The 17,010-nt window shown below is 34.7% G+C and overlaps 1 protein-coding gene across 3 annotated transcripts in view; it reads right to left on the bottom strand.

The window, feature by feature from the left end:
• Window positions 1-13,389, bottom strand: part of LOC142619798 (serine/threonine-protein kinase STY46-like) — a 72,631-nt gene extending 59,242 nt beyond the window's left edge. For all 3 annotated transcript variants that reach the window (XM_075793095.1, XM_075793088.1, XM_075793110.1), the window contains exons 1-3: window positions 13,110-13,389; window positions 12,693-12,807; window positions 12,154-12,251 (exon numbers count right to left, since the gene is read on the bottom strand). In XM_075793095.1, coding sequence (XP_075649210.1) covers window positions 12,154-12,251; window positions 12,693-12,807; window positions 13,110-13,330 — 434 coding nt within the window. In that variant the 5' untranslated portion in view covers window positions 13,331-13,389. The remainder of the gene's footprint in view (window positions 1-12,153; window positions 12,252-12,692; window positions 12,808-13,109) is intronic.
• Window positions 13,390-17,010: the final 3,621 nt, after the last annotated feature.

Raw genomic sequence — 17,010 nt, 5'->3', positions numbered from 1 at the left:
CATTCACTTAAAAACCTACAAACAAATATTCAAATTTTTTTTATTGAATCCCCCTGTTTTCGCATTATTATTAGCAAAATATAAAAAAGACCTTGTGTTTGAAGAGCTTGGATTTAACATTTTTTTTTTTTATGTTTTAGTTTGTGGGAGAGAGTAACAGTTTCGAATTTTCAATACAAGGAGAGAGAATGAGTGGGTAGAAATAGATTTTAGCTGAAGAGTTTGGAGTCGGAGGTTTTGAGAAGTTGTAAGATCACCCTTGTTCTTCATCTTCGTCAATTCTTTCTTCGCCTTTTTCTTCTTTTAGACTTCAGCTTCCAACTTGAATTAAAGAGATCGAGATTTGTGGATTTGATTTGGGTTTTATTTTTTTGGGTTCTAACTGGGTCCATGTTCAACAACAGATCTGAATTCATGTTTGTTATTTTAATATTTTTTAGAATTTCTTTAAATTGATAAATTATTATTTTTGCTCATGTGCTGATGTGTCATTTTATATTATTATTTAAGTTGCCACCTAAGCTTTAAGTATGCCAACCGTATACACCGTTTGTCACATAGGTATTTTCCGTTAGTGAACTAACGGCAGAAGCTAAATTGAGTGCAAGTTAAAAATATCAGAGACCAAATTGATTGCTACCACAATGTAGGATCCTAATTGATTGTGACTTCAAAATGTAAGGACCAAAATGTTAAGGACATATTTTAGGTAATTGGCTAAACCTTTGACACAATGCACTTTACTTGTAATTGGGTAGATCTAGGATGAGTTTAATACTTCAAGAAACAAGTATTCAAGTCAAGTATTAAAGCTATGACGATTGGACCAAGAAACAAGGGAAGAAAAGTTGTTCATTAAAGCTCGGCAGATACCTAGACAGAAACAGTATTTATCGAGATTTAAGAACGAAGCTCGACAAAAGCTGAATCCGTCGAGATCTATAAAATCAGAATTTCCAACTCTGATTTTTGGCTCATGCTGACATGTATATATAGGGTGTTTTTTCTCACAACCCTAGACATATATAAGGCTTTTAAATGCCGTTATATATGGAGAATACATGCGTTGAGTAACCCGGTGTCTTATTCTCTCTGAAAGAAGTTACCGCGTCTTTGCGCCCTAGGGTTTTATAACCAAGTGCTTCTTGATCTTCATTGTTGATGAAGTGAATAATTTTGCAGCCAACAACATCTTCAAGTTGCTGGAGTTAGTCATGTATTGAGATCTGTGCAAAAGGGTGGCGTTCATATATTGAAGAGTTCAGAGGTTTTGAAGCGGTAGAAGGTTTCAGCTGTAAGTTCATCTAAGGGGATTGTAAAGTCTAGGGACAAAAATTTTGTACTAGATCTGAAACTTCTCTTTACTATAGTGAATTGCTTTTCGGGAAGGTTTCCCCCCAGGTTTTTTACTGTGGAACTAGTTTGTTTCATTGGTTTTCCTAGATCATCATATCTTGTCTTCTTTACTATTCCATTGTGCATGATATTGACATGATATTGATGTTTGTTTGTTTTAACAATGTTTATTCATAATAAGTCTAATTAACAACTTAGGTTTAAAACTCATTAATTTTATCAATCAGGGTCTAAATTTCCCAACACAAAATAGTATTTTTGCCTTAAATAAAATAAGCAATTAAAAGTAAACTAATCGACCTTTTATTGAATAAACTTATCCAAACACATTCGTAGTTTGGTATAGTATTTTCTTTCCATAAATCTGTTTTTCTATTAGTGGGATTTATTCTTAGGTTTTTATGCCATAACAAAATATATGACTAATTATTAATTGACCTACACTTGTGAGTTATTATATACTTTATGCAAAAAATAATGAATCTTATAAATTATACCCATGTGACTTATTGTGCCTATGGAACATCATAACTTAGTTAAATTATATCCATGTGACTTATTGTGGCTCCTAATGATAAAGAGCTATCATCAGGAGTGAACGCCATTAAATTAAAACTATCTCAAAAAAAAAAAAAAATCATAGCACGGTGTCCTATCAATCTTGATAGAGGATAGCCTAATCCATTTTCAACTAATTGGTGAAATTTATATCCAAAATAACTTTTAAAAAAAAACATTTAAGGATTCTAAATTTTTAATCACTATGAAGTTCTCTTAGTAAATGACCTAATGTCATTAATTATTATATGAGCACGATCCTCCAACAATATTGTTCATAACTAACTTTCAACGCTAGAATGATTGCCGAATTTTTTTTCCCCATTTAATTATGAATAAATTTTGGCATACAAAATTTTCAACAATATTGTTCATACAATCTATTCTTTCAATGCCTGAGATATACCAATAAGGGAATTACGTGCCAATGTAGTGTTCGGAAATAAAGTACATCTTACACTTATTAATTGAGTAAGACCCACGTGGCTTAAAAAAATTTTTTGGAATCTTTGAAAGCGGAAAAAGTATATTATATCTCTCTTGACTCTTGTTAGTATAGATGTAATGATGCAGGGTACAAAATATAGTGAAACAAAACTTTGTCATTATTATATCCAGTGTTTTTACGATGTATGGATAATGTTGTAATTTTTTACGTAAATTTATTTTTGAAAAATATTATATATATATATATATATTATATAGCATATTTATTATAAAACTTAGTAATGAGTTCATCATAAAAAGTATTAATTATAAATTTCACACATATATCTATTATAATTATTTTGTTCAAGTAATGAGTAATAATTAAAACAACTTTGGAGTAATATTTATAATAAAAGTTGATAAAAACATATTAATTGATTCTATATTATTGATTTTTATTATGTGATATAATAAAAAGCTTCATTATGAAATCTTTTTTTTTTTGTTTTTTTTTTTTTTGTTTCTTCAATGCTTTGTTATTACGGTATGGTGATGCTTACCATTTTTATTTCACTATCCAATTGATTTGCATGTTGTCTTTTTGGCTTCTTTGGGTATCCATACAATTGTCTATTTGAATATCCCTTCTATATTTTGCCATAAATTATGGAAAACTATTGAATACTCTAGGAGTACCAAAAATGCGTACTCTCCCTTTCTCAAATGAATTGTAGGTCCCACCATAAATTTAATTAGTGAGACTCATAATTATGTGAGAGGGGAGAGTACATATTTATGATACTCTAAGAGTACTCAATAATTAGGGGTGTCAATTCGGGTTAGTGTGTCGGATTCATGTCGTGTCGAGATAGGGGTATTCGACTAAATGACTCAACCCTAACCCGACTCATTTAATAATCGTGTCATGATCCTTCCAGTCCTGTAAAAAGCTTGTTGAATCTAATAATATCTCTCAGTTTGTTGTATCTCATTCTGTGTTCTATTCCATAGTTTCACGTTATTTTCCATAGTGTCATATTAATAGATGCCATTAATAAGTTTCTATGATCTTCTTACACTCCCATTGTCAGTTTGTTGTCAGTTTGTTTCTTACATATATATATATATAAATATATATATATAGGGAACGGCATGAAAGGCGAAGGGATTCATTGGTACAAGCAATTAACTAATAGGAATGTGCCACGTGCCCCTACTTCATTAAATGCACCAATCTAGCCTGTCCAATCAAGACGCGTCTCCTAAAAATCTGTGGTGAACCGTCACTTTATGGGTTTGTCTATAAAACATAGAGACGGACCCATAGAGTGAGGGGGCAGCTGAAGGGGATGAAATTAAGATAGATGGTTAGATTTTACAAAAAGACTTTGGATGGTTGTACCAGGGTGACTGATGAAGAAAATGGGTAATGCGATGATGTACAGACTAGTCTTGATGGATGGATGGGAAGATAGACGGACCCTAAGGTGGACGGTGGCTAAAGCCACGTGGCACCCACATGGCTAATTTGGTCCTCAAGGAATCTTAAATAGGAAATAACTTATGCTCCACGATTGATCCTAAGCAACAGAATCCTCTTTACATGGAAAGGATTCTACAAAATACGCACATTTATGAAGATCTTCTCCGCAAGGAAATATTCCTCTCCTCCAAGGAACCAAGGTCGGTTCCCCCACCACTATAAAAAGGCCAAACCCTTCAGAAACCAGGTACGCATAATTTATCCTAGTTCTGGCACTCTAGAGTTGTGACAATCTCTCTAACTTGATTTTCAGAGGGTATTTGGCTGGTACCACACCGGTACTCTCTTGAGGTTTTTTTTTTTTTTCTTAGTGTTGTGCAGGTGTTGTTGCGAGCACGCGAGGACTGTGCAGCTTACTAACGATTCTCAACATTATCAACAACTTTAAACAACAAATAATTCTTCAACTTTCAATTCCAAATTCATTCAAAACCCAGTACCAAAAAAATAATTAAGCTCCACAAAGTTCCATAAAACACTCCAAATCATCACATTGGTATATCTCAAACCCAGTAAAAGAAAACATGAATGATATAAACAGTTACTAAGTATTTACCATCTAACCACTCTAAATTATCTCACACACACATACAATGAAGTATAATGAAAATTTCAAATACCAAGAGCAATAAAAACAAAGACAAAGTAAGAAAAACACAAAAAGGAAACTCACAATATGGTTCATGTGGGCGTGAGAGATGCAAAGGAAGTCTTGCTGTATAGCCTGCTAAGGACAACAATCAATATCGAAAGCCAAATTGAGAGCATGCAAACTTATGCAAGTTTTGTGGCTTGCGATTGACAGAAAACAGAGAAAGCAATTTTTTGGTGGTAGTCGAATAAAGCATAGATCATGACCCATATGAGTGTGGGTTTGAGGTTTTTTGGGTGGTCAAGTTTCTGCATGCAGGCTCCATAAATCCCCTCAAACTTTTGTGTCCCTAATGTATTTGTTGTTTTCTATTAAAAATGAAGCAAAATGTTCATAACTAAAAGACAACTTTTCGGTCTTTTAAATTGTAATTGTGGCAGTAATTTGTGCAGCCACGTGGCACACTAAAGAGTGGTCAACAAAAAGTCAAATGTTTCGACTATTAGTTATTCAAACAGTAACACTTTTTGGCACAAACTTGAACTGGAAAGTTTGTTTTCACCTTATACATAAAGGTTAAACAATCCAAGGTGTAATTTGACTTTTAGCCACAATAAATCAAAGGAAAAATCCCTAATGTTACCAAAAGCAAAAGCCAAAGCAAAAGCCAAACCAAAGCATCCAAAAAAAAAGAATCAACCCATCTACTTTTTAAAAGGATCAAAGAAGAACCATAGACAATTAAGCAAGGAAAAAAAATTAATATAGATACATTGAAGATGATAGATGGTAATTTGAGTAGTATAAGCATTGGGTTTTAAATTAAAACATATATATATTGAAGATTAAATATGCTAATTCGAAATGGTGAGATGATGCTAAGCTTCTGCAAATGTTGTAGAAAGGAGATGGGGCAGAGCACGAACACAAATAGCAGATGCCGCAGAGAGTAGATGGGGGCAGAGCAAGAACCCATCTATTAGAATAGGTCTATTTAACTCTTCTTTTGGCTTAGAATTGTGCCATAATACATTGTGGCAATAAAGATGAAGCAAACATCAGACACACATTAATTTCAATGCTCCCAAAAAAGAAAAATCAAATTTGAGTAAAATATGCAAAACAAAAACAATTCTAACGCAAATACATCAATTGACAAATTCTAACCCAAAATATAAATCCAACAAAGGAAAATTTGGGCATCCTTCTTGACTTTTCAGTTTCAATTGTTTGACAGTGGTAGTAGTCTAGTGGTATTTCTCTTTGCATCTCATTGAATATGGAACCTCTGTTCTCTCTCAGTTTATTTTGTTTGTTCATATTGTTTTGTTTGTGTTTTATTAATATTAAAAAGGTTTAAAACCAAGCAATTCCTTTTCTTCAAACGGTATTTTAACTTTATCAAAAAAAAAAAAAAAATTTAAAGCACTCCCACACTGCCACAATTCTACACTCCCACATTTAGATTAAAAAGAAATACTCCCACCTAAAAAAACACACTCCAATTCCCACATCTAGACTGTTAGGATTAATGCCCTTAAATCCTATTGTATGATGCTATGTATGATATTATGTATGACATTATGTTGTATTTAATAAAATTTATATTCTTATTATTATCTAAAATAATAGTAACATGAATATTCGGACATTATCATATAATCCATGAGATGCATAATATGTGATTTAGTTACAGAAGATATAAGTTACAAGTTCTTTGCAAACTCAGTTCGTAGTCAGTGATGAAATTGAGCATTTCATCTGCGAAGACTATAACATATCAACTAAGATGATTTGTCTTGATCATGGAAGTGAAGACTTCTAGTTGGTATGTTGATATGTTGATATGTTTTAAGAGTTAAGACATATTAAACTAGAACGCTGTGAGATTTATTATTCTCCTAACGACTGTCAAATGAATAATAAATATCACGACTTTTATTTGCATGAACTCTTAATCCTAAGAGAATAATGGACCTGATCATAAAGTGTAAGTTGCTTTGATATATCAGAAATGAGATCTAAAGTCATGATGAAAACCTCAGTATGTTGGGCAGCCACATTTAGTGTTGATGAAACATATATTCTCAAGATGAAATTCATAATCTCTTCACGGAGATATAAAATATTTACTTAAGATAAGTTTAATGGGTTTGGTTATTCAGAGTGTTAGACCTAACTACTTTAGTAAAGAGTTACTAAAGTATAAATTTATGAAATTGGATTTCATAAATATATGATGAATAACTTAAAATGATTAAATCAGGTACTCAAGGATTAAGATGTAGTAATTTTCAAAGTGACAGTCTATATTCATGACTTTGTATTACTACGAATATTTTATGAAGGGGTTGCATGTATAATAAAGTCTTGGGATATAATATATTAATAAGGCCTAGAGTGCAATTATATTTAGATAGTGGTATTAAATATGATTAATGGTAACTTTGGACTTATTAAGAATTGACAGAAAAGTTTAAGACCTATTGGAGCTAGTGTCTTATTGGTCCCTTTTGGTCTCACTCCAAGTCACACATTAAAGCCCGATTGGAAAGGCCCAATAGGTTAGCCCAATTAGATAATAAGTTAGTTATAAAGGAGGAAACATACAGAATTCTTTATTAGAAAAAGAGAATAAGAAAAAGAGAGACATCATTGTGAAATGGTGTGTATGTGTGAGTGAAGCCACTTAATTATTCTCCCTTGGAAACTGATTGAGAGATCACACTTCTTAGGTGTAAAGTATAATTGAAGTAAAGATTAAAAGTGTTCCCAAGTACTTCTAATATTTTTTTTTGAATTTCACCATACTAAGGTACGCTATCTTGTTCTTAAATTCTGAAATTTACACAGTGCATGTTATCAATCATGAATAAAATAAATCCATTTTTGTTGCTTCCGCTATGTGTTTTGTATGAGATACAAAACCAAAATTTCCAACATAGACTTAAGAAAAGAAAAGACAAAAAAATAAAAATAAAAACTCAATCCCTAATTTAACTCGAATACCCCAAACTAAAGCATCCTTACCCAAATTCCTTAATCAAAATCAAATTTAATCCAAACACCTAAATCGATTTCAATCCGACCAAAATAACCAAATCTAAATAACAATTAATCCATAAATTTTAACAATGAAAAAAAAACTTTACCAATTATCCCTCTTACGAACTCTATTTCACAATTTGGGTTTGCGTATTAGAGAGTGGCAACGAGAAGAAAGACGGATGAGCGAGGGGATAGGTTATGTGTAGCGTATGGGTAAATTATTAAAAAGTCTAAATCTAAACAATCCAACCAAGAAATTAAAACCTAATTTATATTCAATTCCCAGATTTGAAAACGAAAAGGAAAAAAACAATAACAATAACTTTACCGGTTATGGGTACACGACCTGCCTCTCTGATGGTGGTAGATTTTTCTTTCTTTATGTGCTTGCAGTTCTGGCGGTCTACGTCTGGCAAGGAATCGGATGGGTATTGCGAGTTTTTCTTTTTTTTCTTTTTTTTCTTTTTTTTTCTCTATTGCAAGTTCTTTTGAGAGCATTGCAAGTCTTGTATTTTGACTGGTTATTTTTTATTTATATGCAGAGAAACTATCAAAACAGTGTTTTTATGTGAAACGGTATAATTTATCAATTTATCGCTTTTTAAGTGTCAACGTGGCTGAATTTTAGATGGGCATTTTTCCTACATGGCAGCACCTCCTTAATTGCAGGGAAAGGCTTCTGCTATTATATAGAGTATATGATATTGATTTCATAATTCCAAACATTATTCATAGATTCTAATTTTAAGTAGGTTACTAATTTTAACAACCATGTTCATAGATTCATTCCTCATGAATATGGATGCATTAATCATGATCATTAGACAATTTACATTCTCATGAAAAACTCCTTATTTTTTATGCAACTATATATATCAAGCCATTTTAGAAGTATACATCTCCTTATCAATGGATAACCATTTTAGGAGTAGCATTAACAACCATTTCTAATCAAGGGACTTTCAGGAAATTAAAACTTTGGATTCAAATAGGCAAGATAAGTTGGGATGGCTGATGTGTTAAACCCATTGAAGTTAGTCCCGGCAGCTGTTGTACATGCACCCATATTAGAGAACACAAGCCAGTCATCAACTTGCAATTTCGGCAGTTGGTAACCCCTGAAATGAATAGCAACTTTTAGTAACTCAAAAAAATTCAAATTTAGATTTTGAACTAGTCAATTCTTCCAGGTTTTATCATAGGGACCTCACGATCATCTTATAAAATGTAAGACCTAAAAAGAAAGGTAAAAAAGGATTGGTACTTGGATAATTAAGGAATATGACAGCTACTCTGATGCAACACATAATGATGAGTTCCCTACAAATTCCACTTTTTCTTTTAAGTATATTACTACTGTCCTACTAAATTATACTGCCATAATGTATATAGAGGTGAACTGCACATTAAGCATGAACACTTCAACAAGGAGACAAAAGAAGCCAGCACTTGCCTAAAGATACAATGTTACTCCATAATTTTTTGTCAACCAGTATTAGTAAAACTGAATCAGACAATAAGTAAATTCAATTCTAATGCCTTAAAAAATGACACTTTTTTTTGGGGCCCGGAGAGGGGGGGGGGGGGTTGTGGACACCCATCTTTAAACATAAATCTGAAAATCTAGTCAATAATATAAATTGTTCCAACAAGTAGTTTGTAGAGGGGATACCTCAATTCTTGGTATTTTCTTTAACAGCTTATTTCTAAGCTGTTCGGTCTCCTAAAAAATATCAAACACGCACATTAGTCAAGCAGCTCACATGGAATTAAAAATGAGAAAAATAATTACAGAACATGCGTACAGTTCTTGAATACATTTTAGATAAACACAAGACTGTAATTTGAGAGCTCATAATCACACTCCATTATGACTAATATTTAGCTTTAATCAATTGGAAGTCACTAATAAGCAACTAAGCAATGAGTATTTGTATTAATTCCATGAAAAAAAAAAACGAGTAGTCTTCGCAAGTACTAGTAATCAATTGATGAATTGCATAAAAAATCAAGAAAATGAGAGAAAAAAGTACCTCGAGTGCAAAACCATTAACAATGAAAACATCCAAAGAGTAGCCATCTATAGTGGAAAAAGCATGTGCTTCTTGAATGTTCAGTCCAATCTCAGCCAGTAAGGAACTCAACTGAAAATGTACCATAAAAAGTATAAATAGTAACTAAAAAAATAGCTCAAACAGGATAGTGTTTCTTTTTAATAGGTGATTTTAGGCCCCAAGGGAAAGGGGAAAGGGAGATTCAAGCTAGTGACCTCCGCTTCATAAACTGATTGTGCTACCCTTAAGGTTAACTTAGATAATATTGTCACTGACAGAATGTCTTACCGAGTAACTTTTGGAAGTTCAATATACAAGTATAAATCACCTATGCTATCCACCATCACATCTTACAGAAGCATGATCTATTGCAATCTATCTTCAGGCATATAAATTACAAAGTACTTGCTTTGGTGGTAAATAATGATGTGTTGGAACAAGGGTAAGTAATAGAGAAGTTCTGTTACTTATAAATAACTGCTTGGACTTATATAGACTCAGAATTATTATTATATATGTATTTAGTTGACATCAAAAGTTCATAAGGTTTTAAAGTAAAATCCTGACTAGTGCAGCATATAGAGACTGAAATTCAGTAAATCTAGGAGTGCAGCACAATAAGACAATAAATCTTAGTGGTAGATCCTACAGAATGCTAGCAGGAGACTAAAGAAAAATGCAGGATTATTAAACAAGAACATGATTGATAAAAAGAAAAGAACTATAAAAAATGTAATATGAAATGGCAATAAACCAACCAGGCCTTCTGCCGCACACCATTGAGAACATAACAAAAATGTCCATAAATGAGCATGGTCAAAGAAGAGTGTCAAGATCAATGTGAGAAAAAGAAACAGTATAGGCTATATAGTTGGAGAAACAACAAATTAAGCACAATGTGAAAGGAACACAGGGTCAACAGCAGTGACAAGTGTGAATCTCATTTCTTCTTTTTCTCCTCAAGAAGCAGCTAGCCTTTTTATTCATCAATCATTAATTTCAACCATGTCGAATCACCCACGATGAATGAACAATCAGGTGTCTTCTTTTGGGTAGGTTTAATTTTGATACTATACAGCAGGTAAAGCATTTCTCAATAGTAGCAAGCCTTCTAGATGCCCACCCTTAAAGGTTAAAGGTCGGAGAGATGAAAGCTTAGATACCACACAGTTCTAGCAGATCTTTTTGTGTGTGTGTGTGCGTGTGTTTTGTGGGAGAGTGGGCGAGGTTAAGTGTTCTGGACATCATTGGCAAGTGACTCAAATCAGGTTCAGTAGGGCTGAGGATCAAATGTTTCATTGCTGAATAAGATGGCAGAATTGCAACCTTCAAAACAATAGTGTTCACTAATAACATCAAATATATTTCTCACTTTTGCAATATATTTATTACCTTGTCCAAAAATTTAAATGTCAAATTAGATGCTTCAGAAATTTCAAGAATGTTCATGCACGACATATTATGCAGATTACATCTAAACAAAGGAGGCTAAAATAAGACTTAAAAAAATCCTGGATATGTCTTTGATGCTGAAAACAGTAGGCTTTGAGAGGTGTACAAGTATACAACGCAGATGATTCCAAGAAATGGTTTAGACCGTAGAAAATTCCACATGCTTCCTATGAGAGAAAGGGAGAGAGTGGTCAGCTACCTGACTTAAAATTTTGGGCTTGTGGCATGTTGAAATTGTAATTTCATGCACTGCCCTACAAAATTTGCAAAATATTGCAATGTTAAGTCTCTGAGAAACTCCAAAAGTGTCCAGCAATCAGTGAAAACATTTATTTCTAGTGAAAATTCCTTTGAACATCGCATTCTAGAAAGAAACATTAAGTTGAATATAGATGGGGGGAAAATTATACAACACATATAAACTTACAAAAACAGAAGTATAAATAACAGGATACTTCTAAGAAATGTTCAAAGCAAAGTCACAAACTCCACCGATCTCAACTTCTTCTGGTAGGAGAAAACTTACATACTAGTAAGACTTGTTCCTCCAAAAACTTTACTCTCAGGATCCTGGAAATTCAGTGGTATGATTGGAAATTTTCCCAACTCTTCTCATTTACTTTCAAGAAGAGACTTTAAATGTATTGCACAAACCTGAAATTATTCAGCTTCTTGAATTATCTACTATAGTATATCAAATATCTATAAAATCCAGCCAAACCTAATGTATCCATTTCTGGATTTCAACTTGTATCTGTTAAGCATCCATGTCAGTATTGAATATAAAAATCTGCAACAGTAACTTGAAAGACTAGATACATGAAGAATAATACACTAATTGGCCACAAAATTTTATGTTAAGGACAATTATAGAAAAAGCTAACAATATATCAGGAGAACCTTTCAGAGTTATTACCGGGAATAAAGACGATTATCATTCACATTGTCATGCCTGTCTTGAACATGTAATTGGTTGACTTCAAGAGTAAGTACTTCAACATCAGGTGATGAAACAAGCGCAGGTGGTGGATGAACACTGAAAAAGTAAGAGAGAGAGAATGGGGTACTAACAACTCACAAATTCTCAAAAATGAAATAGAAGGAGGTCCTTTTAACCATACCTATGTTTGCTGGGATAATCAGAACATTGAGCATCCACTTCTCTTTGAAAGTTTGAATGCCAAGAAGAACTACAATTTCCACCCGAAGTAGAATGAACCTGCACATTATCAAGATGCATTTGGACGGGGGAGGAGTAACTAAAAAGTCAGAAAAGGGCAAGTCATGAAATTTCCTTCAGTTTTTTGTTCCGTCAATATGTCAATCGCCTTTAGAAACTGGCACAAAAGCAAACCATTTGCAGAAATATCCCTAATTCTTAGTCAAATCAAGTAGTCAAATTTCATGGTAGTGATGAAATCGTAAAATAGAGGTATCTTTTATGAATGGAAGTAACCAAATATATAACAAGAAAAGAGAAACCCAAAAAAAAAAAAAAAAACACTCATCCAATATGATGCAAGAAAGAAAGTTTCTTGTATGCCAAGAGTCTTGTCCCTCAACTGGCACCTGTTTCGAACAAAAACTTTCAAAGCCCCCTCCCCAACTATTGAATTAAACAAAAGAGAAAAAAAAAAAAAAGTTTTCTCTTATAAGATACCTGCACATGACGGACTTCAAATGCATGTCCAATAGAAGGGTTGCGTGCCATGTTCAGTAATCTTTTGTGCATAAGAACATCTTGTGCCCTCTCGGCATTCATATCCACAGCATACCTATAAGGCTAACACTACCAAATTAGATTCATAAACGATCATAAGCAACTATAATGTTACACTATTCAAATTAAGTCCAAAAAATTTTTTTGAAAAGAAAATGCTCCTCTGGCTTTCTCTAATGCCCTGTTTGTTGAGGGAACAAAGATAATGGTTCACTCAGTATCCATTAACAAACACGGATACCAGGAATTTGAATTGATATTAATTTATTATATTACCATTTCTAAAAAAGATTTACAAAACTATAATAAAAATGAATGAAAGAAAGCAAACACAAACGCAAAGATTTGGTGTTTTACCGAACAGGGAGGCCATGAAAATGTGCCCAGAGTTCATCTTCAAAACCAGGAAGATTGGTCTCTGCTACGTTCAAGTGCTTAAGTCGGTGAAGGACTGCATTGTACACACCTATCTTCTGCCTCTGCTCTCTGCTGAATCGACTCTGACTCTGACTCTGACTCTGACTCTGAGTCCGTGTAAAATCCAAGACTCTGCTACTGCTGCTCTCTGTATCTTCCATGATCACACCAAGTTCAACCAAAACGAGCAGTTTTTTGGAGTATTAAAAAGTACTATGGCTGTTTATATTGGAAAGAGAAATAGTGGCAATGCAAAATGAATCAATGATCGCTTATAGGCATAAGGAAAAGGATGGAGACTATTTTAAAGAGAAACTATCAATGGCTTTTCGAGCTGTGCCATGGCTTATTTATTTAACGTGCTTAATTTTGATTCAGCCAAAAAAAGGGAGCGTGATTCATTTGCAACTCAACAGAAGGACTTTAATAAAAGCATATAAACCTGTACTGTAGTCTATTGAGTTTATCTTTTTTTAATTTGACTAAATTGCAATTGCAGGTTGCACCCATAAAATTTAGAATAAATTTTGTTTTGTTAAAAAATTTTAGGCCTAAATACACTTTTAGTCTCTATATTTTGACTTTTTTTTTTTCATTTTGGTCCTTACATTTTCATTTTACCACTTTTAGCCCCTAAACCAATTAACGCGTGACATTTAAGTCATTACCGTCACTTAACTAAGTTAAAAAGCTAATGTGACTGACAAAGTGCACTGCGGGCACATTAAATGCTAACGTAGCCATAAAAATAATATTAAAAAATTTTAATTGGCATTTAAAATATGCCACTCCAACATTTTAATTTTTTTTTTTAAAACCACATCAAATAAAAATAATAAAAAAAACTTCAAACCGAAAATACTTAAATTAATTTATTTTTTCTTTATTTTTGGGAAGAGCACGAAGATCAGAACATGTGTTCTTCATTTTCTTCCCCAACAATAGAAATTGCCTTTTATTCTTCTTCAGCCAATGATCGAAGATTGAAAGCTTTGGCAAGATAGGATGGGTGGGTAGGGTTAGATTTGGGTTTGTGTTTGGTTGCTTTGTTTGGATTTGAGTTTTCTGGGTTTGCTGAAAATGGATTGCGCAGTTTGTGTTTGTATTCTTGCTAATATTTGGGTTTGTGGTTGTTGTCTTTGTGTTTGGTTGACAAGAAATGGCAAGAAAATGCTAGAAAATCTGGGTTCTATTAACAACCACCAACAACCCACAATTAAATTGATCTCCAGCAAACCCAAAAGATTTAGAATACCCACAAGAAAAACAAATGAAAAAACTCATCAATCATCAGATCTCAAAGGCCAAAAATTCCAAAACCAAATCTGAAAATTCAACCCAGCAACAAACTGATTCTCTAAACCAGCAACAAATTGATTCTCTTAACCAGCAACAACCCAATTCGCTTACCCCAAGATCGAAAATTTGTGTGAGTGAAGGACTTGGCGGAGAAGATTTCAGAGAGGAATCGACATGGTCGACGTCGTGAAGCGTCATTGCTCCGTCGCGAAAACACTGGCCACCACCACTACTATCTCTCTCTCTAATTTCTCAAATCAACATGAAGAGTCGTGTGCGTTTGTGGGTATGGGTTGGTTTCATGTTGGGGAAGAAAATGAAGAACACATGTTCTGATCTTCGTGCTCTTCCCAAAAATAAAGAAAAAAAATTAATTTAACTATTTTCGGTTTGAAGTTTTTATTTTTATTTTTATTTGATGTGGTTTTTTTAAAAATAAATTAAAATACTGAAGTGACATATTTTAAATGCCAATTAAATTTTTTTTAATGGCCACACCAGCGTTTAATGTGCCAGCAGTGCACTCTGTCAGGCACTTCAGCTTTTTAAGTTAATTGGGTGACGGTAATGTGGGGGGTAAAAATGCTTAAATTCACGTTTGGGCCTTAGGCCTGGTTTGTTGGTATAAGTCCGTTCAATCAGAGTCTTCGAGGCCTATAGGTTAGTCAGCGCTACAAGGGGCCGAGGAGTTATCCGAGGAGGAGTATCTCCTCGGACAAGCCCAGTAAAGGCCAGAGGACTTGTTAAAGGGTTTAGAGACAGGATTCTGGAAGATCTGTTGGGTAAAGGCATGATCCAAGCACCCGTTAGAAGCAGGAACGTGTGAGAAATATCTGAGGAAAAATCTGCTACCACCGCATTAAAGGCCCTGCATCTACCTCCCTGGCCGCATTAATGGAGAAATGACCTCTGAACAGTAGTATTCAGCCTTCCAGCTATTATTTGAAGACTTTAAGAAGGAGGTGGATGGGACAAGTATCTAGGAGGAAAATCTGTGTTACAAGTGGATGAAACAGGGAAAAAGAAAGAGGATATAAGAGGATGAGAGGTGGGGGATCTCTTTTAGAAACCAAAAAATTGTAATCTTTTGCTTAGAGAAAGAAAAGCTATACAAATTGTCCTCGGCTTACGTCCGAGGAGAGTTTTTTGTCATATTCATCTATTACTTGCATAGATTGCGGCATTCTAGCCTTTTTATTAACTTTCCAATATCCCTAACCTAGGTTTCAACCCATACTCTACAAATTTCATTGTATAAGGCTCTTTGGGCCTGAGCCAATCACTCGTTTGGATCCGGGTACAAATTGTGCACTTACAATTGACGCCGTATGTGGGAAATCTAGTGTTGAAGGAATTGGAACACCATGGCAGGCTTAGGTTCGCATCATGCAGAGTCTCAGGAATCCCAGTGCGAAGATCATTTTGAGCGTCTTGAGCGTCGGAGGGATCGAGAGGGAAGCGTGCATACAGTATACCCTGATGCAAGCCATTCGCATGGTGGAAGTAGGGCCACCCATGAGGATGATGCCAAGGCCATGTAGAGGGAGATTGACCACCTCACAAAAAAGCTACGCCGTGTCAGACGAAGGCGGGCTTCATCTCCATCCAATCCTTCCTCTAGGGGGTCCCGGGGAAGCAGTTACAGTCCAAGGTCCAGGACTCCCCCTAGCGAAACCTTCTCTTACTAGAAGAATGAGCTTCCAAGTCGTAAGCATAAGAGGTTTCCCTCCAGGGGCTTGGAGAATGATGCTATGAGCCGAGCGTTGCACCAACTCTCCAAGTCACCCTTCTCACGCAGGATCGAGAAGGGAAGGCTCCCAAGACAGTTCACTCAGCCCACCTTCACCATCTATAATGGCAGGACAGTCCCAGTCGAACACATGAGCCATTTTAATTAGAGGATGACGGTACATTCTCAGAACGAAACCTTGATGTGCAAAGTCTTTCCTTCTAACTTGGGACCTGTTGCTATGAGATAGTTTAACGGACTAAAGTCGGAGTCTGTCAATTCTTTCATAGAACTCACTAGGGCATTCGCGTCTCAATTCATTACATGCAGCAGAGTCCCTCAGCCTTTGGACTCATTGTTATCCATGGCCATGAGGGAGGGTGAGACTTTGAAAGCGTATTCTGATAGATACTGGGAAATGTTTAATGAAATCGACGGAGATTTTGACGAAGTGGCGATTAACACTTTCAAAGTGGGCCTCCCAACTAATCACGATTTAAGGAAATCTCTGACCAAAAAGCCCATGCGAAGTGTACGTCACCTTTTGGATCGCATCGATGAGTAAAAAAGGGTTGAGGAAGATCAACAATAAGGTAAGGGTAAGGCGAAGGTTATCCCCCAAGAGAGAAGGGATTTCAGGTCGGACAAGTACCACAACAATAAGCCGAGGAGAGATTTCTCTAGGCAATCTGGTTCAGCCACTCCTCAAGTAGTTAATACCGTATTCCAAGAACCAGTGCACCAATTGTTGGAGAAAGTTCGTAAGGAACCCTACTTCAAGTGGCCCAGTAAGATGGCAGGGGACCCCGCGAA

This window comes from Castanea sativa, chromosome 1 (genome assembly GCF_040712315.1).
Source record: "Castanea sativa cultivar Marrone di Chiusa Pesio chromosome 1, ASM4071231v1".
NCBI lineage: Eukaryota > Viridiplantae > Streptophyta > Magnoliopsida > Fagales > Fagaceae > Castanea > Castanea sativa.
Note: the sequence above shows the minus strand (reverse complement) of the source record. Positions and strands in the feature narration are given on the sequence as shown.